Source organism: Helianthus annuus, chromosome 11 (genome assembly GCF_002127325.2).
Source record: "Helianthus annuus cultivar XRQ/B chromosome 11, HanXRQr2.0-SUNRISE, whole genome shotgun sequence".
Taxonomy (NCBI): Eukaryota; Viridiplantae; Streptophyta; class Magnoliopsida; order Asterales; family Asteraceae; genus Helianthus; species Helianthus annuus.
Window position 1 is genome coordinate 68,246,429 of NC_035443.2, and position 18,412 is coordinate 68,264,840.

Here is an 18,412-nt window from a genome sequence, read left to right on the forward strand (position 1 = left end):
CCTACAAGATCATCACCTTCAAAATCATGAGTATTACTTGTATGTAAACTTGATTTTTGTTCTTGAAAGATAAAACATAAAAATAAACTTGAATCTAGACTTTTAAAACACTAGTAACTTGGTTTATACATAAAACAAGTTAATATAGTGTTGTTTATAAAAAAGTGTTATGTAAAAAAGTGTTGGTGTTTTTTTAATAAACTTGAAAGATGTAAGTCTTGGAAAATTTTAGAAAAGTAATGCTCATGAAAGTTTGAAGGAATAAGTGTGTGATTTTTGTGGTAAAATGATATTTGGTGAAAGTTGGTAAATTGGTGGTAAATTGAAACTTGATTTGGTGATTTAAACGCATTTTGAATACGTGGGAAGCGTCATAGTTTAGGGGAAACTATGACGAAATTTTGTAAAATTATAATCATGATTAAATGGGGGTTAAATGTGATTAAAATGGTTAATCGCACTTAAGGATTTTAATCATGGTTGGATAAATTTTTTGGTAAAAGTTTAAGTGTTAAAACACCCAAGTAAGTTTTTAAATACTTATAATGGTTTTTATAAGTTAAAAGTGGAAACTTGAATATATATATATATATATATATATATATATATATATAGGTAAAGAGTACTGTACAAATAGCCTTATCGTACATTACGTACGCTACAATCTCAGCCGTCAGATCATCTTCCCGCATAGTAAAATCGCATGTTGTTTTTTTTATAACATTTTCGCATGTGATAATTTTTGATGAATTCGCATGTTGTTTTTTTGTACCAATTTCGCATGTGATAATTTTGATGAAATAGCATGTTGTTTTTTTTATAACAATTTTGCATGTGATAATTTTTGATGAATTCGCATGTTGTTTTTTTACCAATTTCGCATGTGATAATTTTGGTGAAATAGCATGTTGTTTTTTTGTAACAATTTCGCATGTGGTAATTTTGATGAAATCGCATGTTAAAAAAACAACATGCGAAATTGTTACAAAAAAACTACATGCGAATTCAATGCGGGAAGATGATCGGACGGCTGAGATTGTAGCGTACGTAATGTACGATAAGGGCATTTGTACGTTAACCTAACCCTATATATATATATATATATACACACACACACTTAGAAAATCCATCAACGAGTATATGTTTATGTGCTAAGTGTATGTATTTAGATATATTAGGGTGATCTAAATAATACACAAATGATACCAAGGAAATACTTGTAAGATAACAAGTATAAAATACCACATAAACACATATATACTAATATCCTCATATTTCCAAAGAAATGCTAAGTAACGGATACATAAAACTTACTTATATGTTATCCCTAAACGAATTAAACGGACGAGCGGACAATACGATCGACGGACAAAATTACAAGAATATATTCCTAAGAAATAAAATATATTTCACCCAACCAAATGAGACATTTAAAACCAAATCAGTCAATAAAGGAATATATAACATACGATGACGACAAAACGAGCGTATCGTCATCGCGAGAAGCTACTACGACACTTGGGCGATCTTTCGACGCAAAAATATATATATTAAACGACTACGACGACGAGTAGGCCCAAATATATATATATATATATATATATATATATATATATATATATATATATATATACACTTTCGACACTTAACGAATATATATATTACCGACAACAAAAATCCGGAAAGTAGAAAAGTATAAAAAAATTACTAAGTATTTTTATAAGGAAATGCGCACATTAAAAACTCTATACTTAGTGAATTTTTACAAAATGCAAGATTACTAACGTTATGGACTCATGAACTTATCTTTGGGCTAGGCCCAATTACTTGAATACATGGGCATGGCCCAATGACAAAATACATGCGCAAAGGCCTAATAACATTAATACATGGGCAAAGGCCCAATAACATTAAAACGTGGACAAGGCCCAATAACATTAAAATATGGGCAAGTCCCAATAACATAAAAGACATGGGCTAAGCCCAATAACAATAAGACATGGGCAAGGTCCAATAACATAAAATACATGGTCTAGGCCCAAGGACACGCGTACGAGGCACGAGGATATGTGAAGGGAGAGGCCCATTCACTCACGATTCAATACATACAAATATATATATACACACACTTTCGAAATAATTATATATATATATAACGATTAATCGAACAAACAATACGAGGTTGTTCTAATTATGATAAGTGAAAACATAATAAGAATTCAAGATGAACAACTTGTACGAGGTCCAATAAGACCTAAGTGTCTAACAAAGTTAGTACACATGTAGGTTACTGACGCTTACGAACGCTCAATTTCAGTAGTACGATACACGGAACACAAACCTGTGAGTTCATGTCCCTCCTTTCAATGATTTCAATGTTTTGTTTTTTTAAACAATCGAGGGGAAATACATGTCAAGTAAACGATATGTTAGCTATGGGTTTAGATGATAACATGATCAATGTACATACGTAGGATGATGACAATAGTAACCATTAATCATTTAGTGACCCAGGTGCAAAAGGTATAGATCTATATCGTCGCAACCCCCGACCCCTACCCCGGGAGCGGGAGCCGCGAACACGAGCCGGTGATATCAGTGTTTATTAATTTGGCAGCGGAAATGAGACATCAGGATCGTAGTTAGAAAATAAATTTCAGAGTTTCAAAACACCAAACTTTTATATTAAACAAAGGGGATAAAACCCATATTTCATTCATAATATTTTTGTAGGGATAAACCCTAGTTGCTGAAAACATAAACATTTTATTTAGGTAACTTTATAGCCACTTTCTTTATGCCTTCAGTGCTCCATAGCTGGCTTCTAATAGCTTTCACATCAAGTTACCTAAAACGCGTTTTAAAAATATTTTATCAGCAAGAAATACTGGCGAGTACATTCCAGTTTATAAAAATGAGCTTTTATAACTTTACAGTATTGAGAACGATTACAATGTTTATATCTACCCAATTACTCATTCAGTATTTGTCACGTTGGCAGTTACAATGATCGTGGTCATATTACTATTGGCTAACTATTTGTCCAATAGTAACGCTTGATTGGTACTGTAAACAAAACCCACATATCGGCAGTAATTGTAGAATACAAAGACTCAAACACTGTAAATATATCTGAAAACATTTGAGATTTTGTAACACAGTTTGGTAGAAAAAGAGAATGACTTACAAACGGTGAGAAAAGAAAATGGACTCACATTGCAAACTTATGTTTTTCTACGGGCTGCTTGGTGATATTTCTTGATTATTTCCTTGAGTTTCTATTAAAAACATACAACGAACGTTTGTTAGTAAAATAACCCAAATCACATTAGCCATACAACACGAGACAGAACCCTAACGAACTTAGTTAGGTAGAGCCTTGACATGCGTTGATGGGTCCTAGATCAATCGGGTAGGGTAACGAATTAGTGATTGGGGGTTAAAATACTTACAACGGGGCAGAGCTTCGTGTTTTAGGAGGTATTTTATCTGAGAATTTCATTCAGAATTATAGAGAGAGAAAGAAATGTGTGAGCGAGATGGGACAGTGGCACAACTGCTCAATTTATACATTTTTCGGGGGTTTCTCGCGCCCTGCGAGAGGCAACGTATACTTGCCACACATCGTGACATGTGGCGCAAGGGGTAGCCGGCAAGCAAGGGCTTGTCGCGCCCCGTGACCGGACCCTTCAAACTTGTCGCGGATTATTTTCTTGATTTTTCATTTATTTAATTAAATAAATGTTTCACGGGTCTAGTTTCTTTTTTACGAAGTATTTAGGGGTGTTTTCGAGGGTTGTTATATCCTCCCCCACCTTGTTTTTAATCTCATCCTCGAGATTCACTGGAATAGGTGTGGATACTTCCTTTGCATTTCTGACTCGAGCTCCCATGTGTACTCTAGTCCTCTCTTTGAATCTCATTTTACTTTAACCAGAACTAATCTCTTGTGTTTGAGATTCTTGACCTTTCTATTTTCAATCTGAATTGGTTTCTCTACAAACTTAAGCTTTTCATTTACCTCTATCTCTTGAAGAGGTATTACCAATGATTCATCTGCTAAGCATTTCTTGAGATTACATACATGAAATACATCATGTATTCCTGCCATTTCTTCTGACAATTCTAGTTGATACGCTACTGGTCCTATTATTTTGATAATCTCAAAAGGTCCAACATACCTTGGGCTTAACTTTCCTCTTTTAGCGAATCTGACAACTCCTTTCCATGGAGAAACTTTTAACAATACCTTGTCTCCAACTTGAAATTCCAACGGTTTGCCTCTGTTATCTACATAACTCTTTTAACGATCTCTTGCTGCTTTTAGTCTTTCCTTGACTTGAACAATTTTGTCAGTTGTTTCTTGTACAATCTCAGGACCTGACAATAGCTTTTCTCCAGTTTCTGCCCAACATACTATGACACCCGGCTATTTAGGGTTGTACCGTACAAATGTAACACGTGTCATGAATGAATAAAAGGCTGTATTTTATTGATATTGATGTTTATGTGTGATATTTGATGTGTTGGTAAATCCAAACTTGGTTAAGAATTATGTTGGCAATAATAAGATAAACGCTTATCGCGTAACGAACAAAATGCGAAACGAACGTCGGTGACCGCCCGGTTAATGTTAAAATCCTAAAATAATTCGCTATGATTAAAATGGTATTTATAATCATGTTCGGAAGGAAAATAAATTAAAACGCTAAGAAACTCTATTTTTCGAGTTTAAGCGCGTACTACGCGTATCTAACAAAATACTGTCAACGCAGCTAGTCAAGGCAACTGATAATTATTTCAGTAATAATTTGGTGAGTTTATTTTTATAGAGTGATAAAAACAATTTAAAACGTCATAAAACGTGATTAAAACGCTAGATAAAATACCCGGCATCCAGTAAAATACCAGTGTTTAACATATATATATAGGGGTAAGATCAAATAAAAAGTTTATTTTGCGTAAGTATGATGAGAAGGAATCTTAGTCATTCATTTTTCAAATCAATGTTTAAGATGAAAGTGTAGTGAAAAGGAGGAGTGCAATGTATATTGGGAAAATCTTATTTATGGACTTTCTCTCTCCATGTGCAAAGCACATGCATATTCCACCCTCATTTTTTAAACGTTCATAACTTTTTTATACGACATTATTTTTTCATAAAAATTTCACCGTAAAATCGAGCGTCTTTTTATCTTTGAGTACCATATTGCTATATAAAATATGAAGACTAAAAACCCACTAAAATGTGTTGTATTTCTATGTTGTATAACATTTTTTATGCTGAATTTTTGTACTATATTTTTGTGTTAAATTTTTTGTGCTAAATTTTTTGTCTTAAATTTTTTTTTCTTAATTTTTTGTGCTGGATTTTTTTTACTACATTTTTTGCTAAATTTTATCGTGCTATAATTTTTTATACTAGATTTTTTTGTGCTATATTTTTTTGTGCTACATTTTTTGTGCTATATATTTTTTGTACTACATTTTTTGTGCTAGATTTTTGATGTTGTATTTTAAAAAAACAAAAGGGGTGCCACATGTTATTTTCACTCCTATTTATAAGGACCAAAATGCCCTTTATTCCTACTTATTAGGAGTACAACATGTCATTATCATAATCCTTCTTAGGCTACTTAGGCAAAATCTACTTTTTAGTGGATCCTTCCTCTCTCTCTCTCTCTCTATATATATATATATATATATATATATATATATATATATATATATATATATAGGCGAAGAGTACTGTACAATATTTCTTAACGTACATTACGTACAATATAGTGAATTCGCATGTTATAAAATAGCAGGATGAAATCGCATGTGCTAATTTTGATGAAATAGCATATTGTTTTTTTGTAACAATTTCGCATGTGGTAATTTTGATGAAATCGCATGTTAAAAAACCAACATGCGAAATTGTTACAAAAAATCAACATGCGAATTCAATGCGGGAAGATGATTGGACGACTGAGATTGTAGCGTACGTATTGTACGATAAGGTCATTTATACGTTAACCTACCCCTATATATATATATTATGTATGTAAATATGAAGTGTGAGAGTGGGCATCATGGTGGCGGCCTAAAGAGAGTTCTCTCTCCTCTCTCTTTCACTTGTTGGCGTAGGAGATTGTATATGATGATTAGTGTTTTACCATATCTTCTAATATTTTTTCATAATGCAAGACACAATCACAAACTAAATCAATCTCACTCTCTCTCTAGCATACATGGCTGAACACTCCTCTATTTCATTCATTTTCAAATTTTCAACTTTGTTCTTGGAGATTCAAATCCATTTCAAGGTGATTTCAACCTATTCATACGTTTTGTACGGTAATCTATTATATTTACTAGTTAAACCTGATCATATTTGAACATTTAGTTACGAAGTATGACATGTATTTCATCGTTATCTAAAATAATGTCATTAGGAGTTCCTCTATTCACTTATTCTTTGACTTTTTTGTAATATAATAACGCAACGTTTGGGGGTATATATGACCCACATGTTCAAAAAGACCAATTCAAACTCAACCAAATACGGCGTTAGCACCCAACTTGCGTAGCTAGAATTAATGACCACCTCAGTCAATTAATCACACCCCTTGTTTCTCAGAAACAACCATGCACCGGCCCCATCCCCCCCCCCCCCCCCCCCAATCCGTAGTTAATCTCACTAATATATAATCAACCTTTACATACAATGATATAACACAACCACAACTTAACCTACCCACCATTTCATCATATCCAGAAATATTTAAAGTTATCTAAAAATGGCCACCAGTTTGAACATGTTGTCAGAAGATTGTATCTCCACAATTGTGTCTCTAACATCTCCACCAGATGCATGTAGGTTAATGCTTGCATCTTCATCGCTGCGATCAGCGGCTGAATCCGACATCGTTTGGGCCGGATTCTTGCCCTCTGATCTCCCTCAGTTGCTCTCAAGAGCACACACTCAACTCAGCCTTTCTTCAAAGAAAGATTTGTTTTTCCAGCTGTGTGATTCTATTCTCATAGATGGTGGAGTTAGTGTAAGTTAATTATGTTGATTTTTTTTCTTCTCATTTTGAAAAGCTATTCTCCATTTTAGATTTTTTTTTTTTAGGCCTAAACTATTGGCACACTGTTGCTGTCTATTTGCACACTTATGGTTTATATACGTTGCATGTAGAACTATACGCAACGTATAGATTGCATGAATTTCAGCGCATGGTGTGACAATATGTAGACTTTTTTTTATTAAAGTATTGATTTTTATATATGTTCAATCCATGCAGAGGTTTTTATTAAACAAAGTTAGTGGGAAAAAGAGCTATGTTCTATCTTCTAGAGCACTTTCTATTTCTTTAAGCAATGAACCAAATCATTGGACCTGGACTGCCCATCCTACATCAAGGTTAGTTAAAGTTCTACTTTTTTTGGTCAAAGGTGTTGCTTTTAAAATTTGAAGATGAAATCTAGAAGCTCTATGTTAATTTTTAACAACTAAAATATTGCATCTGACTTTTAAAAGTCTAAAATGATTTTTTTTTTTTTGAAAATTTTGATTTTAAAAATCCAAACTATAACCCATCTGCCAATAATAATTAATACTACCAATATGGCATTGACACTCTTAATTTTTACTTTCGCTTTTAATGACAATCATACTCTAACGAAAAAGTAAGTTCGTGTGCCCCTAGTGAACAATATGATCAACTTTTATTCTAATCCATATTTGCAAATTATTTAAAAACGACAAAAATAAAAGTTAGAAGCATATGAAGTTAATTACGTTTCTATTAGAGTAAGATTGTTCTTGGTAACGAAAGGGAAAGTTATGATTGTCATTGGTCACATTTTCAATAAGGATTATTATTAGCCAATGAGTCATGGTTATTTTTTCAATCTTTTAGAGTTACTGGTTTTATTTTCAATTATTAATTGTGATACATTCATCATACTCTAGCCTAAACATTCAAAATGATTGATTATTCATTAATTGTGCAGATTTCCTGAGGTGATTGAGCTAAAAACAATATCCAACTTGGAAGTTGAAGGAAGAATAAGCACTCAAGATTTATCTCCTAACACAACATATGGTGCTTATCTCATAATCAAAGTTTCTGATCGCGCATTTGGGCTGGACTCTATTCCATCCGAAATATCAATCTCGAAAGAAGAAAGCTTGGTTACCAACACAGCATTTTTATGCCCTCTGGATGACCAAAAACAACAGCTTGGATCATTGTTTTTCATGAACCGGAGACAAATGATGGAGAAAAGGGTGGTCCAAGGAGAAGGCCGACGTCCTAACAAGCGAGGCGATGGATGGATGGAAGTTGAACTTGGAGAGTTCTTTGTTGGAGAGAAAAGTGAAATGGTGAAGATGAATTTAATGGAGGTTAAGGGTCATCAACTAAAAGGAGGACTTATCATTGAAGGAATTGAAATCAGGCCAAAATATTAACAAATTTAAACCTAACCAAATACCATTTAAATTCTTTTATAAAAGCTTATAAAAAGTTAAGGAAAGAGTACTTAGAAGTCAAAAGTTATGATTTTTTAATTCTTTTTTGTATGTAATTCTTTGCATGAAAGGGAAAGCATTCTATATATTTATAAGTGTTTCTTGACTACTACTATTTTCCTGTTGACAGGTGATATAAATGTTAATATATACCAATTTCCATGCAAGACTGTAACTTTGTCTAGAATTTTTATGAGACTTAATCTCAATTAATAATGAAATGGCCGTACTAATTTTTTTTTTTTTTTTTTGATAAAGGGTTTACCGGTGATTGTATTAAACTATACCCCACCCTGAAAGCTATATACTCCACCTCCAAACCCAATGGACCTTTTAACAAAAAACTCAAAAGGTCATCGGGCTATAACACAAACTCTAACCTTCAAACGACAAATCCTCCAACGGTTGTTTAAAATAAGGGGGCTATGACACAAGCCCAGGGACGGAACCAGAGGGGGGTCAAGAGGGTCCGCTGACCCTCCAGTCTCCAGAATTTTATTAACTTTTTATATACAAAATCTGAGTCTTTAAAAAACAAACATGAGATGAACCCTCTGTTGTAACCCATAAAAAAAAATTATAAGCTTTTGATGACCCTCGACTAAAACGTTATGGTTCCGTCAGTGTGAAAAGCCTTAACGTTTAGATGGCCCACGAAACTTTAAACTTTGGTAAAGCTTTTTCCAAAGTTAAATACGCAACTTTAGGAATTGTATCCCCCAATACAACCCTACTTGCAATCTCAAACAACCATTTGAAAAGAGTATGGGATAAGATTGCGAGTGACGTATATAGGAAGCACCTAATAAAATCATATAACCTTATTTATATATTATTATTATTATTATTATTATTATTATTGTTATTGTTATTGTTATTGTTATTGTTATTGTTATTATTATTATTATTATTATTATTATTATTAACTATATCTTAAAGAGAAAGATCGGTGAGACCTTTTTCTTTAAACCTTCACCTTTTAATACATATACATACTAACCCTCAACCTTTAACAACTTTTCTTTTTTAACCTTCAATATATGACAACTTCATATATTGTGATAATACACTAATTTATATGAAGCCTAATAATAATCTTTAATATTCTCATAATGATTTATATGAAATAACAATCATTTACATTCTCATAATCTTTTGTTTAGAAAAATAAAACAACATTAATCAAAATACTTTACAACCATTACGAAACTAGAGCAATTCTTACATTTTTGTCATAAATCATAACAACTATATTTGAAGTAAATTAAGCAGTTCTTACATCTTTTTATTTATTTCTAAGCAAGTTATTGTTACTAACGCAATATGTATAACAAAGTAAAAAACGCGTCATATCACGTGTAAGCATCACACGTTAATGTCATCATCGTATCTCTTGTAACGAAGTTACAGACGTGACATTGCCACCGCAACGCGCGGCACCGGCTAAAATGTAGTTATTATTATTATGAATGGATCTTTTGATTTCAGATTGGTAGTAGTTATATTTGACCTTCAACAATTTGAGAATTTTCAAAGAATGAAAAGGACCCGTGGAATTTCTGACGTTTCACACCCTCATCGTACTTTTTCATTATTAAATATTATCTTTTATTTAAATATGAAAGTTTTTTTTTTTTTCAGGAAGGTTTCATTAATTGTATGCTCAGGAGAAGGGCGACATCTTGATTCAGAATACAGAAATACGAGCCTATAGAACAGACCCTGTTTAAGTAAGGTCGTAGAAGTGCCGACATCTACATTCCAAAAAGCCAGAAAAGGGGGTGGCCACTTAGGCCTCAAACTCTAGAAAGGCCACGGTTAAATGTTTTTTTTTTTAAATGTTTTTATTCAACTTTATAAAATAACGCCCAGCTTGCGGTATGCGCATATAATGTATATATGTGTAGGCCATCGGGGGGGCAAAAGTGAAAGTGCACTAATTTTAACGTTATTTTACTAATTTCGTGAAAATAACGTTAAAAGCTGAGGACGTTTAATCATGCATCATGTGGTGGCGTTGATAGCTGAAAGACAAAAGGGTACATGCACTAATCGGTCTTTGTCCCGATTGTTGAGTGTTATGTGCCTTATGTCCAAAGCTTGATGCAAAACTACTATCGAGCCGGGGTTCTCACTGGAAGCAGCCTCTCTATTCCTACGGGATAGAGGTAAGGTTGTCTACATCTTACACTTCTCAGACTCTACATTTGCTTTGCTATTGGTGGGATTTACTGAGTATGATGATGAGGATGATTCAACTTTATAAAATCTTTGGACACTACTAAAAGTAACTTTAAATAAAATCTTTTATAAATTGTATAATAAAGTTTTTACTAAAATTTTCCTTTGCAGCATGCCCTGATCGGTTCATGACCTGACATGACGAATGCTCTTTTCATGTACTTGTGGTCTCTTTTGTATAGCTGCCGCACTTGTGATGAACCTTGAGTAACTTGTTGGGTTTTGCGCCTTTGCGCTTTTCCTTTGGTTCATCCCTGTTGAAAACCAAGCTCGAGTTGCATCATCGGTATCGCCATAAGTAGACACATAATGTCTAGCTCCCTTTTGACCTGCAAGCCCATCACCATCCATGTAAGAAAATGTGTAGATCAATTGTGAGGCACCATTTTTATAAAGTTAGTTCTGTAATCTCTATAAAATATGGAATTATCTAACTTGTTATAAATAAATTATAAAAAAAAACTACACACACACATATATATATATATATATATATATATATATATATCTATATCACTTGTATTGGAAAAATTATGTCCTCTCCTCCAAAAATAGAAAATGCAAAGGTCTTATTTTCCTCCAAACCTCAGCTTCTCAACAAGAAAAAGAAACCAACCTATACAATTGTTTCTTTCAAAATTTCTTTGTTCCCACCTTTAATATCAAAATTAAAGGTCTCCTTCAACTGTAACAAATTCAAAAGGGGAGGCCTTTGTCCAATTGATTCAACAGGAGGAGGGTCAATCTTACACTTCGATCAGGCCCTCTCTAATCATTAACAATTCCTTACATTTTAAATTACAAAGGTAGTTAAGTTAGTTAGATAGATTGTATAATATTATAGAAGAGATCATAGGTGACAAAACCACAAAAGAAAGAAAAAACAACAACATAAATTTCTATAGGGGCAAGGATTAAAGATGAGCAAGACAAGACTTGCCATCCTAACCGCGGCTTCCTTGGTGCTTTTGGGTTGCGCGATCGCCTTGGTTGTCATGGTGCACAGACATTCTGAACCGAAATCCGAAACCCCAAAGGCTGATGATGACATTAAGGCCTCTATCAAAGCGGTTTGCGAGAATACGGATTATAAACAAACATGTATTGACAGCCTTACCAAAGCTCACACCCAATCTACAGACCCTTATGACCATGTAAAGACCTTGTTCGAGATCTCTATCGCGCAACTTGACGATGCAGCGAAGAACTCATCGCTCATGAAAGAGGTTCAAAAAGATCCAAGAACGAATGATGCTATCAAGAGTTGCAAGGAGCTTGCAGGCCTTGCGGTTACAGATTTACGAAGATCTTTTGATAACATGAATATTTTCAATCTTAATGATTTAGGCCAAGCACTCTTCCAACTCAAGATATGGATGAGTGGTGCCATATCCTATGAACAAACATGCCTAGATGGGTTTGAAAAGACAGAAGGAGATTTTGGAGAAAGAATGAGAAAGTTGTTGAACCAATCTATGGAGTTAACCAGCATCTGCCTTGCTTTGATCACCGATTTTTCGCAGGTTTTTCAAGAATTCGGTGGACCTCCGGCTGCTAATCGTCGGCTGCTTTCCACGAACAACAATGACTACAACTATCCTGAATGGATAGATGATGCAAAACAAAGAATATTAGAGGAAGAACCCAAGAAGATCATTCCAAATGTCACTATTGCACTAGATGGGAGTGGAGACTTCAATTCTATTAATGAAGCTTTGAAAGAGATTCCTGTTGAAGGAGAGAACACGTATGTGATCTATGTTAAAGAGGGCATATACAACGAGATCATCCGAATCCCTAAGAACTTGACTCATATAATGGTGATGGGCGATGGCCCGGATAGAACAAAAATTACAGGAAGCTTAAACTTCATAGATGGAGTTACCACCTACCACACTGCAACTTTTGGTAAGCAATGGCCATTAAAGTAGATTACAATTAGGACTGACAATCTTGACCTGGGAAGAAGTTAAACGGGTTGTTTATTTGGGTAAACGAGTTCGGGTCATAAATGGGACAACACCTTAATGACACGATTATAAACATGTCTAAATGGATTTAATCTCCTTAACACGTTTATGACACACATAACAAGTTTAACTTATTGTGTTAAATAGGTTATTAGGTCGACACGACACATTTATGGCCCCTTTTATGAAAACACATAGTTTTATAAATAATCAAATATGTTACAAGTAAATATGGAAGGTAATTAATTCTTGGTAACTATTATTTTATCGTGTACATTATCTCTAATTATTTTTTATTCTTGTTTAGTAATCGTGTTAAATTGTCACGTCATTTGTGCTATAAAACCAGTTACCTTTAATCGTGTTCAACGTGTGGTGTCGTGTGACTCACTTGTTAAACATGTCCGTTTTAGTATTTACAAAAATGACACGTTTAGTTAAACGTGTTGTGTTTGAGTCACTAGTCATATAAAACGTGGCATGTCGTGTCAAACCAGTTTAATAGCTATAACTTCAATACATAACTTCAATACAGTAAACTACCTCTAATGCAATTTTCATTTGATAGCTAACTCAGTCTACACAACTTGCAGCTGTTGCTGGGGACTTTTTCATGGCAAGGGACATTGGATTTGAAAACACAGCAGGTCCCGAAAAGCACCAAGCAGTGGCATTGCGCGTTAGCGCGGACTATACAATCTTCTATAACTGTCGTATGGATGGTTACCAAGATACCCTTTACACGCACACATACCGCCAATTCTATCGCGAATGCACCATCTCAGGAACCATTGACTTCATATTTGGAGACGGTGCAGTCGTGTTACAAAACTGCATCATGGTTGTCCGGAAGCCGAAGGACAACCAGAACTGCATTGTTACAGCACAAGGCAGGAAGGAAAGCCGACAACCGACAGGACTTGTCCTCCAAAACTGCAGCATTGTGGCGGATCCGGTATACTTTCCACTACGAATGCAAATAAAATCCTACCTTGGACGCCCATGGAAGCAGTTTTCAAGAACAATCATAATGGAATCATTCATAGATGATTTAATCCAGCCTCAAGGGTGGTTACCATGGAACGAAACTTTCGCTTTCGATACCCTTTTCTACTCCGAGTTCAACAACCATGGCCCTGGATCTTCCAAATTGCAGCGTGTCCAATGGCCGGGCATTAAAGAGCTATCCGCAAAACGGATAAACCGCTTCACGCCCGGAAAGTTCATCGTCGGGGACACGTGGATCCCTCCAACTGGTGTACCTTACACCTCAGATTTTATGTTTGAACCCCCAGAAGATAATTCCAAGGACAGTGACAGTGACGACGACAGTAAAAAGCCAAAGGACAACGACGAAGACGAAGACGATTCGTCCGGTTCAAAGAAAAAGAAATCAAAGAAGAAGAAGAAGAAGAAACCAAAGAAAGATAAGGATAAGGATAAAGACAAGGGTGAGGCTCCGGCTACGGCTCCGGCTTTGGCTCCGGCTGAAAGCCCCGGCAATGGGATCCCAGAGAGTGAGATAAGTGCACCGGTTTTAAATCCGGCGATAACACCGGAGGCATCCCCAATAGACACAAAAGGGACTATCTTCAACAGATTTTTTGGAAAATTTATTTAAACGTAGGGGCGAGTTAAATGATTAGTGTGTTTGTAGATGTTAGCTTCAATGGCGGTGTTCCACCCCTTATTAGAAACTTATGTGGCTTTACAGATATAGACTGCAGAATTTTCATGTATTGTTGTTATATATGCTACCATGTATATATATAAATAGCAATGGGAGAAAACTACAACCCATTACCATATTCTAACAGATGTATTCTTCCTTTGAGATAAGTTACATATAGAGAACATGTCATTGCATTTTTGTTTCGAAAATCATGTTTACAACATTATCGATATAGTAATATAATTTCTAACATAAGTTCATATTTCATAACTCTGATTTTCCTTGAAGGTAATAGGAACGAAATGTTGTTTCGATATTAGTAAGTATTGGGTAAATTACGTAAACAAATATGCAACCTTGGTTTTAAAAAGTACGCTTATATCAAGTAAATTACGTAAACAAATATGCACCCTTGGTTTTAAAAAGTACGCTTATATCAAGTAAATAACGTAAACAAATATACAACCTTGGTTTTAAAAATTGAGGCAACATAGTCTAAAACAGAGACGTAAAACGCAGAGCATAAAAGAGCATCTCTTTTTTCGTATGTGAGATGCAATATATTTATATAAACTTTTTTTTTATTAATTCTTATAGGTTTTCTAGCATAAATCGACTAAACTATAGCAATAAACAAGCTTTATTTTTTTATTTATTATATAAATAACTTATATATACAACCTAAAAAATCATATGCACAACATCTTGAAGCACTAACATATAAAAGTTTAGGATTTATTTTGATATAAAGTATAACTTTGAGAATGAAAATTATATATTAGTTAAAAAAATACATGTGGAAAGGATAAAAAAGAAAGATTAGACAATTAGCTAGCCTAATAATCAGTCGTCTTAACTAGGGGTGATCAGGCAAAACCAAAATGACCAATAACCGAATTATAACTGAGATAACCTGACCAATATTAACTGATAACCGACATAACCAATGGTTATAGTTATGGTTATGGAGTTGATGAAAATGAACATAAATGAACACAAAAAAAGTTTTTAGAATTGAAGCACCACTTGCCCCATGGTGGGCGCCAGATTATTTTGATCAAAAATCGGTTTAAGGATAATGTAACCAAAATTTGATTGTGAGATAGAGTGCTAATGTGTATGAACAACAATGTGATCAAATTGCAAAATGAAAATGACAATGAACACCGATATTTGTATGAGGAAAAAGCCATTGATCCTTGATAGATCTCCGACACAAAAAAACCTCGAGTGATGGAAACTACCGATCACCAAGTATATGGAAAAGTAACTAGTGATTCAAGTACAACTTCGGAAGATAATGAGCTTAATACAATGGTAACTAGTGTTTGTAGTTTGCAAGAGAGAGTGTGAGTGTTGTGTGTTCGTATGATAGTTTGTATTCTGCCTAAAATGAGCTCGTTATTCCCTTATAAAAAATAGAAACAACAAGATAACAAACAAAGCGAAAATAGTGCAAGTATCCCCATGTTCTCCATAACGGCTACACTTGTTCATGCACGTGCCAATTGAGAGCATATTCTCTGATATACCAGCATAGACCAAGTCCAATTCATTATACACCTGCGAATACAAGTTTAAACATATGATACAATTCTTAGTTAATATAAGTAATAATAAGGAACCTTATTCTCAGACTTCCTACACCATCCATTAAGGATTAGTGATCCAGGCTAGATCTAAGGATATATGATCTATAGTATTAAAAATGAATCCCCTAGCAACATGTACAGATATATTATGTGATAATTAACTATTATAAATTAGCAACATCAGTTGTGCTTCAGAGTTTGTACTTTGTGTTGAGTCAAGTGTACTTTGAAAACCAGTTTAAAAAACCATGGGTTGGTTTTGTCTTTTGATTGACACGTGTGTCTTACAAGAAACCATGGACAGGTTTGGTCTTTTGGTTGACACGTGTATCTTACATTGTAGATGTTTTGTAGTTTTATGGTTTTATCATTTATGGTTTGGGTTAAAAGTCAACACATTTTCCTTTTAACACTCCTCTCTCTCTCTCTCTCTTAACTTCCAGATTCTTATTTCTCTCTAGAAACATGACCACCATTGTTACCGGTGATAGTGTCTTTCACCGCCGATCTCCCTGTCGTCCTTCTTGGTCTTGGTGTCGACATACACCTGGAGTTACTTGCCAATCTTTACACCCATTTTCTTTGCCCGACGGTTTTTGTTTGTTACGGTTTGAGAAGTCGTCGGCCGGTGGTGATGAAGGTGGGTGAAGCACTAGGCCGACTGTAACGAACCATTATAAATTTGCAAGTTTGGGGTGCATTGTTGTTTAAGAGAGAACCGTGTGTCGTTTTTGTGGTTGTGGTTTGGGTTGTGTTTAAAAAGTCACACCCACTCTCTTTCTCTAAAGCATTAGATTCCAGTGTGGTGGTCGGCCAAGCCATCGGCCGGTGGTGATGAACCCGTTTTGGACACTTGGTGCATGCGAGTGTTTTAGCCGGTGATGATGGTGGCTCGCGCGCTACTTGGCATGGCAACTCCGGTTGCAGCCGTAGCGTCACTGAGCCGTGCTTTGTTGATGATGACAATGAGGATGTTTGAATCTGAGTCTCTTTCTTTTGCGATGACGATGATGATCTATAGATCTGAGTCGATTGTTTTTATGTTTTCGTTTTTTTTATGGTGGTGGTTGAGGTTCTCATGGTGGGGGTGGTTTTGGTGTTATTATCCAAAGGAGTCATTCATTCAAACCTGATTATGAGTTTAAGTTGGTTATTAAATCCGACTTACCAAAAATAGAAACCAATTATGTTTACAGAATTCTTTTTTAACATTCTTAGAGATGATTATAACATTTTTTTAAGATTTAATTGATTATATAACCTACATTTTCATTGATTCATATTAGTGTTCTTAATGGTATTTAACTAATTTTAATTATAATGGATTTTTATGACACAATATTTATCATGTTTTGTAAAACGAGATGTAAAATACTCTTTTGGGATTCCTGATTTACAAAAGGATATAATAAAAAATATCAGCACGGAAATATGGAACGAGAGATGGTGAATATTAGTGTATAGTAGGTTTACTCTAAAATCGTATGTATGTCATTTTAAATTTTGTTTATGTTATATTAAATTGAATGAATGAAAAGGAAACAAGAAAAAAGGTAAAAATGGAGGACAGTTGTTGGTAGAAATGGAGGTATATCTATACAAGTCATAACCATGTAGTTCACAAATTTCCAAAACCATGTGCAGTTGGAAAACCATGAACCATGTACACTATCCGGTTTTTGCATAGATGCTTTATAATTAATCAATTTTAATTTTAATTTACGTACTACAAATATAACTTCTTAACTTAACTGCTAATTTTTTTTTAGAAGTTGATTACAAGAAAACTATAATCACCTAAATACCTATAATAGGCTCTTTGGCACTAAACACACGGAATAGTTGCATTACGAACAACATTTTGTATAGTAGCGTTATATACATCCTTGATGTACAGGTTAGGCGATGTGACTATGGGTCAGGAGGTAAGTTACATTATATCTAATACTTAGTCAAATAATAATGAAATAAAACCTCCGTTACTAATGTCATCTTGCTGTTATTTATTACTCACAGAATCAACTCACTGCGCCAAAAAAGCGCACGAGGACTGATTTACCAACAGCAAGCATTTTGAGCAGATGCACGAAGCTTACATAGATACACAACTTTTGTACAACTTATCCACATAACACACTAGGTGTTAGTATGCTAAGTTGTAGACAACTCTAAACTGTTTTGTACATCTTTGATATTTAGGCTAGGCAATGTGACTAATGCTATGATATATATGATATGTTAGTTTAGTAGCCAGGTGTGGACCTTATCTATCCATGTGCATTCGTCGAGCTATTTTTCACGTTTTCAGGTTTACTCAAGTTTCTATGCCGTGTTTTTACGCCGCCGCAACGCGCGGCGGGTAAAAAACCTAGTTTTTATTAATTAATATCATGTTGTTTTAATGATGTGTTGG

The 18,412-nt window shown here is 34.4% G+C and overlaps 2 protein-coding genes across 2 annotated transcripts; both read left to right on the top strand.

The window, feature by feature from the left end:
* Positions 1-6,708: 6,708 nt before the first annotated feature.
* Positions 6,709-8,679, top strand: LOC110890431 (F-box protein VBF). The gene is made up of 3 exons (XM_022138039.2): positions 6,709-7,046; positions 7,293-7,411; positions 8,005-8,679. Exons 1-3 carry the CDS (start codon positions 6,786-6,788, stop codon positions 8,462-8,464), a joined length of 840 nt encoding a protein of 279 aa, XP_021993731.1. The 5' UTR covers positions 6,709-6,785; the 3' UTR covers positions 8,465-8,679.
* Positions 8,680-11,685: 3,006 nt separating this feature from the next.
* On the top strand, positions 11,686-14,373 carry LOC110890432 (pectinesterase). Its single transcript, XM_022138040.2, has 2 exons — positions 11,686-12,673; positions 13,329-14,373. The coding sequence occupies exons 1-2, from the start codon at positions 11,686-11,688 to the stop codon at positions 14,354-14,356; spliced, it is 2,016 nt and encodes a 671-aa protein (XP_021993732.1). The 3' UTR covers positions 14,357-14,373.
* Positions 14,374-18,412: the final 4,039 nt, after the last annotated feature.

Coding starts and splice junctions, on each gene's coding strand:
- LOC110890432 (XM_022138040.2), top strand. CDS start 11,686: ATGAGCAAGACAAGACTTGCCATCCTAACCGCGGCTTCCTTGGTGCTT. Junction 12,674..13,328: donor CTACCACACTGCAACTTTTG/GTAAGCAATGGC, acceptor CACAACTTGCAG/CTGTTGCTGGGGACTTTTTC.
- LOC110890431 (XM_022138039.2), top strand. CDS start 6,786: ATGGCCACCAGTTTGAACATGTTGTCAGAAGATTGTATCTCCACAATT. Junction 7,047..7,292: donor TCATAGATGGTGGAGTTAGT/GTAAGTTAATTA, acceptor CAATCCATGCAG/AGGTTTTTATTAAACAAAGT. Junction 7,412..8,004: donor ACTGCCCATCCTACATCAAG/GTTAGTTAAAGT, acceptor TTAATTGTGCAG/ATTTCCTGAGGTGATTGAGC.